General features: G+C 41.5%; 1 protein-coding gene across 2 annotated transcripts in view; it reads right to left on the bottom strand.

Moving 5' to 3' along the window:
- Nucleotides 1–15,049, bottom strand: part of septin12 (septin 12) — a 152,837-nt gene that overhangs the window by 43,609 nt on the left and 94,179 nt on the right. For both annotated transcript variants that reach the window (XM_084678313.1, XM_084678314.1), the window contains exons 4-5: nt 11,989–12,070; nt 10,278–10,415 (exon numbers count right to left, since the gene is read on the bottom strand). In XM_084678313.1, coding sequence (XP_084534439.1) covers nt 10,278–10,415; nt 11,989–12,070 — 220 coding nt within the window. The remainder of the gene's footprint in view (nt 1–10,277; nt 10,416–11,988; nt 12,071–15,049) is intronic.

Raw genomic sequence — 15,049 nt, 5'->3', positions numbered from 1 at the left:
CTTTAGCATTCCCAGAAAAATAAAATCAATGTTATCAGTATGAACTTCTAGTTGAGCAAACAAATTCTTCAAAATCTGCATCTTTCCTTGTAGATAGTCACTGAGGTTAAAACATTGCATCTTTTAACCATAGGGAACAGCAATGAGATGCTCTTGCATTATTCAGTAAACATAAAACTATTGTTATAATGTTGAAGCACACATTATAAACCTGTGTAATCTGTTTAATCACTCAGCTGGAATAGCACTGTGCCTGGTTGAGGTCTAGCTTTGGCACATGCAAGACAGTTGGACTGCCCTCTTTTTTGCGAGCAGTAAACATCATCCATTCCAACCACTAATTTTCTGTCGGTAAATCCAGTTCTTAATACTAGTGTGTTCTGCTCGTCTCAGCGGTGTTGTCTTTATCTGTCCTATTGTTTCCACTAGGAGCATCATACAGGAGCAATCACTTTTTCAAACCATAGTATAGGGAAGACTATTATGAATATTAGCAACAGTAAGCTAAATATGGTACCACGGATGTCACAATACTACGGACAAGGAAATGGGTGATCTTTTCTACCTTTCCCTGCTTACTGTCTCCTATCTTTTTAGCCTATTTAGTCTACACCCTATGTCTCTGTTGGCCGTTGGTTTCTTCACTGAGGTTGAGACGCGCCTTTCTTTAAGAGAATGACTCCCCTTTGTAGTCAGACTTGTGCCTCAAGACTGTGGTGCGTAACTAATCAGTCCCTGTATCAATGTCCCTTACTTTCTTACAATGTGACAAGCATCTCCAAAGTGTCCTCTCTGCTATTTTGAATACAGAATACTCCATATCCCTATATTTACCAGCCATTACGCTCTCAACATGCGCAATGCACGGACAATTCTTCAAATTTCAATTTTGCGGACCAAAAACCCTAAATAAAAATATTTAATTGGAATATTTTGTAGTTTGTATTATGATTTAATGCAACACTCTTGTTACTTTCTCAATTACTCTTAATTTTTAATAACTCAAATTTATCACTGTTTCCATCAGCGCCCGCTTCAAACTCGAATCAAACAAACAGCGCGCTCTGGAACAAAGCAAAAACTTTTTTTTCTTATTTTTTCTTTGAACAACACAGATGGTTGGCGTTTATCTTCTATTCACTTAATTTTGCTCTATAACTCTTCTGATTGTATGTATTAGAACCAATGTATAAACCAGGGGTGTAATTTCTGCATTCTTATTGAATACCTTCACACAGATATGCCGCTTATAAATACAAGTTCTGGTCGGAAAGGTTCCAAAAACCTCCCTGTTTGGCTAGGAATTACAACAAATGTTGATCACACATTTGTTAACCACCAAACTTCGAATTCATCCAAACGGACACATCCTTCAGCATTAATACTCACATAATTATGCAGAATTACCCTCTGGGATCACCTTTGTAAAACTTCAACGTAACGGGACACTTTTAGCCCCCACCTTTCCTCTGAATTTCTGAAACTCATGTAAAATGTACTCAAACAACCAAAAACCTTGTTAGCAAATATTTCAAAATACTCATCACGTACCATATTTTAAAAGTCACCAAATTAATATCAAATTCGCCTATTTCTCTAAATTTGCGTCTTTTCAATCTCTCAATTTCTCTGCGCATGCGTCATGCGGTTACTCATCTTTGATCTCATATGTCAAGCTGCAATTCCTTTACTAGCCTGTACCCGCCGCCATCGCTGTTGATTCTGTCCGTAAACTATGACAAATACATTTGCCATTTTTCCTGTCTCTCTGGACACTCACGAAACCACAGCCTTGATCTTTCCGATCCAAGCGCTGTCTTTCTGGCAATTTTTCTGACATTATTCAACAGACAGCGGACTGGCAAATTCCTAGAATCATGTCAGCCTTCTTTGAGACACATTTGAGACAAAAATGACGACATTCTCCTCACTCTTTAACCCCCAAAAACGGAATTCAAACTTCAATTTCACCATTGAACCCGAATTTTGGTTTCCATATTTATAAGCATTTCACACATCCACTGTACAACTTTTAAAACAATTAACCATGGTTATATTTACATAGAACCTCGATATTTACAATTCTATCAACTCTTAGTACTATTTTAATAACAACATAAAACTTGGTCCAAAGTCTACATATGCACCTAAGATTACTCGTCAGAGATGTTTACACATATCAGAGTTCTGGTTGGGCAAGTCTTCAACTAGTCCATTTGATTAGGTAAATATTAATACCACCAAACTCAAACATTTCAGCAAAACAACCTCAGCAGCATCAAACACATATATGCAGCACCTTTGCCCTTGACAACATAGGCCTAATAAAAATAATAGCGCGTCTGTTTCTATTTAATCTTTTTCGTGGTGCACGGAGTATATTCTTTACAGTAGCCTCCTCAATAAGGCTATGAACTTTTACAGGTTATATTTACTTCAATGGCATTCTCACAGAACTAGCAACAATCTTTCCATTTGGTTAGGTATTGGAATACCACCAAACTCAGACATATTTCAAATATCTCAGTTCTGGTCGGTCAGATTATAACTAATACTGTTACCCGGATCTCCCGTCACCACGTTCTTAGTAACTATAACCCCGCCTATTTACGTCACCAGTACTACTCATGCATCAGTTTTCAAAACACTTTGCTCCACCAATATTATGCACACGCTTTCACCTCACGTTAGGTTTTAGCAAAATGACTTAATTCACGGATACCCCACCAATACCGATCTCAGTAAAATATGACGCCCTATATTAGCTGCACTGGATTTTCACCGGGTCTTAGCAGATATAGGACCAGAGTGCATCTTTACCTACTGCACTGTGGAGTTTTTTTCTCAACATAGGCCTAAAATAAAACAGTCGACTATATATATACAATGTATTCTTACCTTGCCCATCGAAAGCTGTGCCTCTTAGCTAGTCCAGAATTCCGTCACCTTTCCACCACCCCCCCCAAAAAAACCTGGCCTCTTTTTAAACAGCCATTTTTGCTGCGAGGTTCTCCATTGTCATGCACGTCTGCACGATTTTAATTCTTGGTTCTTGGGTTCTGGATGGTGGAATGGATGTTGGAATCCGGCTCGAAGGACCATTGTGTCAGAAATATTAATCTATCAAGCATTGCACAGTCAGTCGGTGAACAAATTTAAGAAAGCTTTATTGCTTGCGGCCGGCCCACAAGGAGACAAAAACATCACACGCCATTGTGCTACAAAGTTTGTCCGGTTCACAAGTCTTCAAGTAAGACTATTTATTGTTGAGAAGTCTCCTCCCCTGCATATCAGCTGTCAATATGATCGATCCCAGAGACAGAGTGCGCGTGCACGTGGAAACTTACAGAGTTCTCTGACCCTAGGTTTGACCATATGATTCACTCAGCACAGATAAGGTTAACACATTTATCGCACCTCTAGCATACTAATGATCAACCTAGGTCAGTTTGTCTACGTAAGCCTAGTGTCATGTATAGGTCATGTGGGGAGAGGGTTCTCTGCTGACAAGGAATGCTGAACACAGAATCATTATTATTACAGGATAACAGTTACATCTTCAATTTTCCCAACACACACCATGATGGTAGCTACTACACACATGCAAATCCAACATATCATCGTCTGCTACGACAGGGAGTCCCCCATTTTACTCCAAGGCCCTCTCGGGGCACTGTTCGACCCCCTATCAAGTCTAATCAGACAACAATATCACAGGATTATAAAGATCCAAGGTATGCTAAGACTATCCACAGCCCATCAGCTCTTAGAGGAGCTAACGTTGCTAGCACTATAGAATCTATTGGTAGCACTGACACAGTGGCTAACCTTGGTCTAGCACAAGGACCTATCATTGCTAACCCAAATAAGATAAGAACTGGCTCCACAGCTACAAATAAGGCAAACGTTAGAAATGCAAACACAACACCACATATGGCCACTATCTTGATTGGAGATGCGATGACAGCACATGTTAAACTGGCAAAGACAGAAAATATTTGTCTTAGCAACACATCTGTCGAGGAACTGTCGTCAGATGTACTAACAATCCTCAACAATAAACCAAACAACCCTAAGATTATCATCCACACTGGCTTATTTGATATCCTACACATGAAAACTGGCACTGAGATACTTAAAAAACATTCCACCCAGCTACTGAACACACAACAGATATCAAGATGTATTCATCAGTGGACCAATTGCATGCTTTCGAAGAGGAAAAGAAGCCTTCAGTCGACTACTATCTTTCAACACATGGTTAGCATCTGTCTGTCTGGCACACAAACTGAGATTTATCGATAAATTCAATGTGTTCTGGAACTGTGCAGACCGTTTTCAAGCTGACGGACTCCACCCAAACCGTAGAGGATCTCAACTACGAACAGCAAACATCAGTCACGTGCTCCTGACCACAAATCAAGTTGCTCCCCCTATCCGTGTTGTGTCTAAGCTGACTGACACATTCCAAACAACCTCCCATGGAACAGAACAGAACATTCAAACAGCCTCCTGCAAGGACATGGGCCTTGCACAGATCTGCACCCCCCGGATGAATTCCCTTGTGATGGAACAGCTCAGTGACATAGACTTTCCCAATGAAAAGCTACGCTAGGACAGCCACCATGCTATTTCATTAGACATACCGGTCATCATCACAAACAGAAAATGGCATGGTAAAATGCATGGTTACAAACCTGAAACTAGTGTTAGAAGTCACAGAACTATCCATATTCTTCAAACTGATTTATCAACCCCTGTTTTATCTGTTGATACCCCACAGATGAAACTGGCCCTTCTAAATGTTAGATCACTAAATAACAAAACATTTCTAGTTAATGATCTGGTCAAAGAAAACAAATTAGACTGCATCTGTTTAACAGAAACCTGGCTAAACAACGACACGGCAACAGCAACTTTGACAGAAGCGTGTCCGCCAGATTAAAGCTTCCACCAAGTTTCTAGGAAATCCAAAAAAGGTGGAGGAGTCGCAGCTATTTTCTCCTCTGAACTATTGTTCAAAATCACTGAGCTAGGTGAATTCACCTCATATGAATATCTTGCTATAGAGCTCAAAACCAATATCCAAGTAAATAAATAAGCTGACCCAAGAACTATTGAGCTCTTAAATCTCCTAGACAGTCTCAATCTAACTCAACACATAACAGACCCAACCAGACCCAACACACCGGCACGGAAACATACTAGAGCACACTAGATCTAGTGATAACAACTGGACTAAATATCAATAACATCTCAATAACTGATCTACCCCTCTCAGACCATCATTGTATACTTTTTAATGTGGAAATTATCCCAACAAAAACCACAAAAGAATTCTTAGTCCAAAGAAGATATTTAGACAATACAGCTATGATGAAATTTTCTGAACAATTTGCTCTATATGAACCAACTAATCATGATTGCTCTCTGAATGAAATGGTAGAGAACCTCAATGATGCACTATTATCTGTGTTAGACTCTGTTGCACCACTGAAAACCAAAAACAAGTCCACAAGCAGAACCTCCCCATGGCTGAGAAATAAAAATTGTAGTGAAACAAAAAGAAAATGCCGTGCAGCAGAGAGAAAATGGAGGAAAACAAAGATCACCATCCACTACAATATCGATAAAGATACACTAACCACCTACAACAAAACCATCCGTCTAGCGAGGAGAGAATATTTTTCCAACATTATTACAGAAAATGCCAGAAACTCCAGAGTTCTTTTCTCCACCATTGACCAGCTGCTAAACACTGTCCCTACCCCCCCGCCATCCTCAGCAGTTAAATGTGAAGAGCTTGCTTTGTTCTTCAAGAACAAAATAACTTTGATCAGAGCTAGTACTAGTAATAGTGGGGTCGAAACTGACATCAGTAGATTCTGCAACATAACCATGAGCACATTTACCTGTATCACACTTACTGAACTTTCAAAAATTGTCAGTGAATCTAACTCCACAACCTCAGATATTGATCCTATACCCACAACATTCTGCGAGTGTTTGATAGTGTCTCAGGTCCGGTGCTAGACATTATAAACACATCCCTTAGAACTGGCGTCTTCCCAGATGCCTTAAAAACAGCTGTTGTAAAGCCCCTATTAAAGAAACCCAAATTGGATAACAGTTTACTTGCAAATTACAGACCAATATCAAACCTTCCATTTATTGGTAAAGTACTGGAAAAGTCTATTCAGGGGTCCAGGAGAGGAGGGTCCGCCAGATTGTCGAACCTCGGATTCAGGAGGAGCAATGTGGTTTTCGTCCTGGCCGTGGAACAGTGGACCAGCTCTATACCCTCCGCGGAGTCCTGGAGGGTACATGGGAGTTCGCCCAACCAGTCTACACATGTTTTGTGGATTTAGAAAAGGCGTTCGACCGTGTCCCTCGGGGGCTCATGTGGGGGGTGCTCCGAGAGTACGGGGTACCGGATTCCCTGATCGGGGCTGTCCGGTCCCTGTACGACCGGTGCCAGAGTTTGGTCCGCATTGCCGGTAGTAAGTCGAACTTGTTTCCGGTGAGGGTTGGACTCCGCCAGGGACAGGATTTCTAGGCGCAGCCAGGGTGTTGAGGGGGTCCGGTTTGGTGACCTCAGGATCGGGTAGCTGCTTTTTGCAGATGATGTGGTCCTGTTGGCTTCATCGGGCTGTGACCTTCAGCTCTCACTGGAGCGGTTCACAACCGAATGTGAAGCGGCTGGGATGCGAATCAGCACCTCCAAATCTGAGGCCATGGTTATCGACCGGAAAAGGGTGGAGTGCCATCTCCGGGTCGGGGAGGAGATCCTGAACCAAGTGGAGGAGTTCAAGTATCTCGGGGTCTTGTTCACGAGTGAGGGAAGAATGGAGCGCGAGGTCGACAGGCGGATCGGTGCGACGTCCGCAGTGATGCAGGCTCTGCATCGGTCCGTCGTGGTGAAGAAGGAGCTGAGTCGAAAGGCGAAGCTCTCTATTTACCAGTCGATCTACGTTCCTACCCTCACCTATGGTCACGAACTATGGGTAGTGACAGAAAGAACGAGATCGCGAATACAAGCGGCCGAAATGAGCTTTCTCCGCAGGGTGTCCGGGCTCTCCCTTAGAGATAGGGTGAGAAGCTCGGTCATCCGGGAGAGGCTCAGAGTAGAACCGCTGCTCCTCCGCGTTGAGAGGAGCCAGCTGAGGTTGCTCGGGCATCTGATTAGGATGCCTCCTGGACGCCTCCCTGGTGAGGTGTTCCGGGCACGTCCCACTGGGAAGAGGCCCCGGGGAAGACCCAGGACACGCTGGAGGGACTATGTCACTCGGCTGGCCTGGGAACGCCTCGGGGTCCCCCAGGAAGAGGTGGTGGAAGTGGCCGGCGAGAGGGAAGCCTGGGCCTCCCTGCTTAGGTCGTTGCCCCCGCGACACGATCCCCGGACAAGCGGCAGATGAGATAGTTTCAGTCCAACTAAATTCTTTTCTTGAAGAAAATAACATTCTGGAAGTCTCGCAGTCAGGTTTCAGGAAATATCACAGTACTGAAACTGCTCTCACCAAAATAATTAGCGACCTCACACTAAACTCTGATGCAAATAAAGTCTCTATCCTTATCCTTTTTAGATCTCAGTGCAGCATTTGATACCATTGATCACAACATCCTAATCAATAGACTGGAAAAGCTTATTGGGTTCACGGATAGTGTATTGAACTGGATGAAATCATATATCACAGGAAGGAAGTTTTATGTTAGTTTAGGAGACCATAGGTCTAAGAAACATGAGAACTGCTACGGGGTTGCTCAAGGAAGCTGCCTAGGTCCATTATTTTTCTCTCTTTATATGTTACCACTCGGTGACATAATCAGAGAACATAACATGAATTTCCATAGCTATGCGGACAACCCACAACTATATATATCCACTGAACCCAACGATGCAACGGCCATCAATTCCATTACCAGCTGCCTGTTGGCAATAAACAAATGGATGAATGATAACTTTCTTAAATTAAATGAAGACAAAACTGAAGTCCTATGTGGCCCCAAATCCAAAAGAGAGATGCTTACTAAGAATCTAGGAAGTTTAACCCCCTGTCTTAAACCAGAGGTGACAAGTCTCGGTGTAATCCTGGACTCAGATTTGAATTTCAACTCCCACATTAATAAAGTGACCAAAACTGCTTTCTTTCACCTGAGGAATATAGCAAAGGTACTAGCCATTCACAGACCAAAATGATGCAGAGAAGTTAATTCATGCTTTTATATCCAGCCGGCTGGACTACTGTAACGCACTTTTCGCTGGTCTTCCCCAAAAAAACACTGAAAGACTACAGCTCATTCAAAATTCTGCAGCTAGATTATTAACCAAAACTAAAAGGAGAGAACACATTAGTCCTGTCCTAGCTACTTTACACTGGCTCCCTGTTACCTTCAGAATTGACTTTAAGGTCCTATTCCTCACATACAAAGCTCTACACGGACCAGGACCTAGCTACATTGCTAACTCTCTTATAAACTACACACCAGCTAGAACACTGCGATCATCAAATGCAGGCCTATTAGAGGTCGCCGGAAGCAGCCATAAGAAGATTGGTGATGCTGCCTTTGCCAATTACGCCCCAAAACTATGGAATAAATTACCCATAAATATCAGAGAAGCAAATACGCTAGACATTTAAGACAGCTTAAACCTACCTTTTTACCAAAGCATTTAACTAATTTTTATCTCAGAAGGGCCTTACAACTGGTAGTAGTTATATTACTGTTTTTACAGATTTGCTTTGTATTCCCGCAAAGATTGCGGCTTGTGTTTGACTTGCACTATTGCTTGTGTTACAAAATGTGTTACATTTTATTCATTTTGTTGAGTTATTGTGTTTTGTTATTCTGTAGTTTTTATTATTATTATAATTTTACTCTATTTTTGTTTTTTTATTTAAAATGTAATTTTAATTGAGAAACGACAAAGACTGCAAGAGTGCATGTGTTTTGTTATATGTTTGGAAACCGCAAGTGCAGCTCGGTCCAAGACGGATTCGAGAGACCGCAGATAGAGTGCGGCTAGTCTGGTTTGTTATATGTTTTAGATCTATTACTTTTATCGCTTGTTTTATTGTTTTTGTTGATTTTATGTAAAGCACTTAGAGCTGCAATTCCTGTATGAAATGTGCTATATAAATAAAGTCTTACTTACTTACTTACCTTGACAGCGGTCTGTTATTCATAGCAACGGTCTGTTATCAGAAAATAATTGCCCGCATAACGTTGGGAACCCCCATTCAAGTGAATGGAGCTTCCTACAGCGTTAAGAACAGCCGTGTAATAAACTATATTAATAACATCTCATGTATGTGTGACAACCATTTGCTAAACTTGCTACAACAAGGCAGGCAACTCAAGCCATTTCTCCCTGTGCTCATTCAATATAAGTCTTTGGCTCATTCAGCTCAATGTAAATCGGCTATCGGCCGATGTGAACTTTTGTGCTTTTGCCCTGTTAGTATCCGTGAGCACATTTGCAGGCAACTTTTATTGACGTAGGCAAATAAATGGGGTGCTAGTTCACCCAATTTGGATTGGTTTCAAACTTTGCAAAAATCAGAAAACATTTTTTTATGAAAAAGCTAGTAGTAAGAGCCAAGTTTGAGGATCGATTTTTTTTGGGGGGGGGGTAGATAGTTTTGTAAATGTTGACTGGAGTTAATAGAATAAAAACGACCGGAAGAGTCGGGAACCTAACCGTAAATGCAATACCACCTACATCCACCGGGGCCGTTGCTTCAAGCCGAGGGGCGAGGGGTCTGTCTCTTGCCCGTGAAAAAGCAAACCGGTTCGTAGAAGGCTCGCAAATTGAACCAGCTCCGAACTAGCTCCCGGTTCACTTTGGTGGAAAGGGGGTAAAACAGACTTCCTGTTTCAGACTTGGAGGCTGACACTGAGTTGGTGTTTAAGGTTACATAAAAAACGGTACAGAACTGCTGCACAAGTTCACACTGTGGGACCTCCCCCTCACGGCTGTATTCTTTCCAATTCTGCCCTAAAAGCATTAATTGTGAGTCATAGAGGAAGTTACAATATTGTAGCAAAGTTCTCGAAGTCTGGAGGAAAATTGGGTGGGAGTTTATAAATGTTGATAAACTATATCTTTAGATATGTGCTTAATTTGGGGATATGTCAAATAGTAAGTGTCATAACAAAATAACTACTTAAACACTTAATATAAAAAACATAGTATGGTGTAGATCAATTAATCCTCATTGGAATTTACTGTATTTAATTTGAATTAAAACTGGAAACAAGGTCACAAGCATGCTAACCAGTGTCCAGTGGCGGGCAGGAAGTAGATGCAGCAGTGGACACGCGTGTCAGGGATCAGTCTCTTCCTGTTGACGTGGAGCTCCTCCTTGAGGTACTTCTCATATTGCTCGTTGACATACTTTACTATAGGCTCCCAGCTGTGGAGAAAGCAGGGACACCTGACTTCACCAACCTGCCCTATGTAGAATGCTTCCCGATTTAACAAACACATTTATAACGTGTTTTGGATTAACTATCTTATTTAGAATGCATTATGATTTTTCCACCATTGTTGTATGTACAGCGATCAGCCATAACATCATGATACCTATCAGTGGGTGGGATATATTAGGAATGAAAGTGAAAAAGTTGTTGTTAAACTTGATGTGTTAGAAGGAGGAAAAATAGGCAAGCGTAAGGATTTGAGTAACTTTGACAACTGCCAAATTGTGATGGCTAGACGACTGGGTTAGAGCATGTCCAAAACTGCAGCTCTTGTGGGGTATTCCCGGTCTGCAGTGCTCAATACCTATCAAAAATGGTCCAAGGAAGGAAAAGCGGTGAACTAGCAACAGTGTCATGGGTCTTTGATGCAAGTGGGGAGCAAAGGCTGGCCTGTATGGTCCAATCCAACAGATAAGCTGCTGAAAAGGTTAATACTGGTTCTGATAGAAAGGTGTCAGAACACAGTGCATCACACTTTGTTGCATATAGGGCTGCGTTGCCTCAGACTAGTCAGGGTGCCCGTGCTGACCCCTGTCCACTGCTGAAAACGACTACAATGGGTACTTGAGCATCAGAACTGGACCACGGAGCAATTGAAGAAGGTGGTCTGATCTGATGAATCACATTTTACATCACGTGGATGGCCTTGTGTGTGTGTCGCTTACTTGGGGAACAGATGGCACCCCAGGACACACTATGGGGAGAAAGCAAGCCACGGAGGCTGTGTGATCCTTTGGGTAATGTTTTTCAATTTTGGACTCCAAATTCCCCAGATCTCAATCCAATTGATCTGTGGGATGTGCTAGGCAAACAAGTCTGATCCATAGAGGCCTAACTTCGCAACTTACAGGACTTAAAGGATCTGCTGCTGACGTCTTGGTGCCAGATACACAGCACACCTTCAGAGGCCTAGTGGAGGTATAGAGGAGTCCATGTCTTGACAGGTCAGGGCTGTTTTGGCAGCAAAAGGGGAACCTACACAATGTTAGGCAGGTGGTCATAATGTTATGGCTGATGTATCTTGACTTAACTGTCACATTTAGATAACAAAATAATCACATTTATGATGTATTCAGACTTCACTACCATATTTACAATGCAGAATTAAAACACATTCTAAACATTTTAAATGTGATAGTCAAACCGTATTTTAACATAACTGTCATATTTATAATCTAATATGGCTTAACACACTTTAAATGTGGTTGGATTTAGCTGTTAAAAATACATTGTGACATCACTATCACCTTTCGATTGCATTATGACCTATCACATTTACAATTCAAAATAACTTATCAACTACATTTGTAATGTGTTGTGACATCCCTCATTATTGTAGAACGATACTGTAAACTTACATCATAATACCAAGACAGTTGCGTACATTCTGAATGTATAATGCTTAATGAATTGTTCAAATGTCTTTTTTTATTAAAATAGACTGACTATACCCACACTCTTTATCCACGCGTGCCTTTTGTCTGTCCCTCTCTTTCGCTCACTCACCAGTTCTCATTATTTATCTGGTCTCCAAAGCCTGGGGTGTCAATCACCGTCAGCTTCATCTTGACTCCCTTCTCCTCAATCACTACACAAACACAGAGAGAAATACAGACAGCCAGACAGAGAAAGAAAGCGCATTTATTTTTAAAGATTTTTCTTCTAAAAAGCCAGTCACCAGAGAGTGAAGGTTGGTCAATACACATTTGTGGTAAACTCCCAAAGAGAACAAGCGTTTGGAAGGACAGAGATACAGGAGTACATAAGAGCATTCACTTTTTATGAAGTAGTGAAGCATGTTTAACAGCAAAGGCTTTCCAGCAAAACAACCATCACCTCGACACTTTATGGCAATATTTGTAATTAAGACAGAGTTTTTGTGCAACAGAGAGTATGTGTATTTTGCAGCAGAAAAGTGGAGCAATAAAAAAACGCAAAACACCTGAGAGATATACATTTAGCCTGAATGTATGGGTGTGCACAACTGTGTGTAGTTTATGTAGACATGTGCATGTTCTGCACCCAAAACACTATAATTTGAGGATCTTCAGGTGTAGATAGCAGGAATATTCTGAGAGTGGAAATGTGACAGCCAATAACCAGTAACCTGCAATTAAGTACAGAGGCACAGTGACTGGGAGAGCCGATTTGCAGAGTCTTTTTTACAGACTTTTAATAGTCTGTAACTACATTATCAGTGCTTGACAGTAGAGGACAGGGACAGGAGGTTGTGCAACCATCTCACTTTTCAGCTGAAGGCCTGAAAAAGGGGGGTTGAGAGTTTCTATTCTGTTAGTCAGCAGCAAAGTACATACTATAGAGGGTGGTCGTCAGCAAGGTCTGATGAGAATAGTGGGTCAGAAAATCGTATTAGTTGTCTATAGACCAATTCTTTGTTTGCGTGCACATCCCGAATGTTTACAATGTGGTTGCAGAAAACCGGGAAAGGATAGCATTTATAATGGCAAAAAGACCTCACGGATAATACAAATAGTTTGATTTAAAATGACCAAAAAGGTCAAGGAGGACAGCCTTTAAGAGAGAAAGCGATTCCAAATTGATCTGTCACATCAGAATTTTTGGGTGACAAAAGCCTTGAAATTTGAGTGGAAATACCGCCCGGTAGACCGCATTGTCTTAAGCTGCAACCAGTCTCTTGTCTTGGTTGCGTCATGTCACTAAGTTCATAATTTTACAGTTGGGTCAATTCTACATCAAAAGGTTTACACCAAAAAAGTCAAGCAGGGCATCATTCAAGAGATATGGGAATTCTGTTTTTTAGCCAGCTGGTTCGATTATTTTTGTGATTTGTGTAAAACTGGCAGTCTGAGTGAGACTGTGTCTCACAGCGTTATGCTGTTTTGTCGTTAGCCTCAGAGTCAGACTCGGGTCGCTCGGGTCGCTCACTGGCACAATGTTGTATTTCACTCTACCAAAAACGTCGGGAGGGAGGACTGCCTTTTGTAGATATGAGCCTGCTGAAGATAGCCAGCATCTCGGATTTCTTTAACCGAGCCTGTTTCATTTGTCATTTGCCTGAGGGCTAGTTTTGCCCGATCACTTGGTCAGGCTATTTAAAGGTATCGGGGTCAAGTGACTTTTGTTTATGGACAAGTGAAACGTAAATGTACAAGTGCCTCAAAAAGTTTATTTCAAGCCCTGCAATCCAGTGGCAAGAGATATATGAGGACCTGATCGACACTCCAAGTGTCATAGACCGGGGAAAGGTTTGTCTTTTTCAACCGACATGTGCAGTTGAGCCTGCTTTACAGTCGTGTGACGTGGGGTAAAAATTGGTCTATTGCTAGATGTATAGCCCTCATATTAAGACAGTGTTGAAGTCACTCAAGATAATACAATTTTGGATCACCAACTACTCATACTTTGTCAGCAAAGTTGGCTTATTAAAAGGGCGATTGATTGCAAAACCGATTTTACCTTATCATAGTTGAAAAATGACAGTTTGGTGTGTAAAGTAATACATACAGTGAACCTATCAACATTTTACTATTTTGAAACGGCAACTTGCAAACTCTAGCTTTTGGAACAGTGCAAGTTGTGACATCACAACTTGCAGCATCAACTTTGTCACGCCCCAACATTTACCTGCAGACCAGCCCTCTGGTCAGACACTAGTTTAGCTGCGCGCTGCTCTGTGTACTTTCACGAGAACAACAAAGGAGAAAGTTTGAACGTTTTTAAAGTATATTAAAATTGAACCATCGTAAATCCAGTGTTCCAGGCTGTACTGGGAATGCTGACACTTTTTATAATCTCCCCAAGGAACCAGACACTGACAGACATGGCTGATGTTTATTTATGGGAAGATCCCTATAAAGTACGACACTAAATTATTACTTTGCTCGAAGCATTTCACCAAAGACAGTTTTGATTAAAAACCTTGGACAATCTAAAAAAGGATTTGCTTAGCCGCTGTTGCTGAAAAGAGGTGCTGTTCTGACCGTATGCTCATCACAAACGCAAGCTGTAGTTGGTGGCCAAGCCGCAAAGCAACTTAAGTGTTTCTACCTTTTCTTATTACTATTACACTTCTTCCGCCATTGGAGTCTATGGCAGCCCCTAGAATTGTATCGTAAAAAGTTGTGAAATTTGGCACACTCATTAAGCACAGTCCCTTCTTTATATTCACTAAGTTTAATGTCTCCCATTGATGCACTCTCGCGCCACCAACTGGTCAAAGTTGGACTTGTGTTTACACAAGTAACTTTTGAACCGTATGGCCGATTTTTAAAAATGAGGTACCATTCAACACACCCTATGACGTCTATTTCCGGTTAATATGTACAGAGTTCATGGTAATAATGTGGTATCTGCTGTTTGTTGATTGGTGGAGAGGGAGTAGGAAAAAAGAATGAAGGGATGCGAGAAGAAAGAATGGTGGAAAGTTTTTTGTAGTCCGCGTGTACGATAATAGATCTCGAGATTAAAGATCCAGTAAAGTGGAATTGAAAATGAGTTCTAAGTTCATCACACCAAAGAAGAATGTGTTGTTAACCTTTAAGGAATCCTGTTAAATTTGCCTGAAAACGCGTTTTCTAAAAGGGCC

The sequence above is a fragment of the Hypomesus nipponensis genome, chromosome 17, assembly GCF_054491055.1.
Source record: "Hypomesus nipponensis isolate SF chromosome 17, ASM5449105v1, whole genome shotgun sequence".
NCBI lineage: Eukaryota > Metazoa > Chordata > Actinopteri > Osmeriformes > Osmeridae > Hypomesus > Hypomesus nipponensis.
The sequence above is the reverse complement of the archived record's forward strand: the minus strand, read 5'-3'. Positions and strand labels throughout refer to the sequence as shown.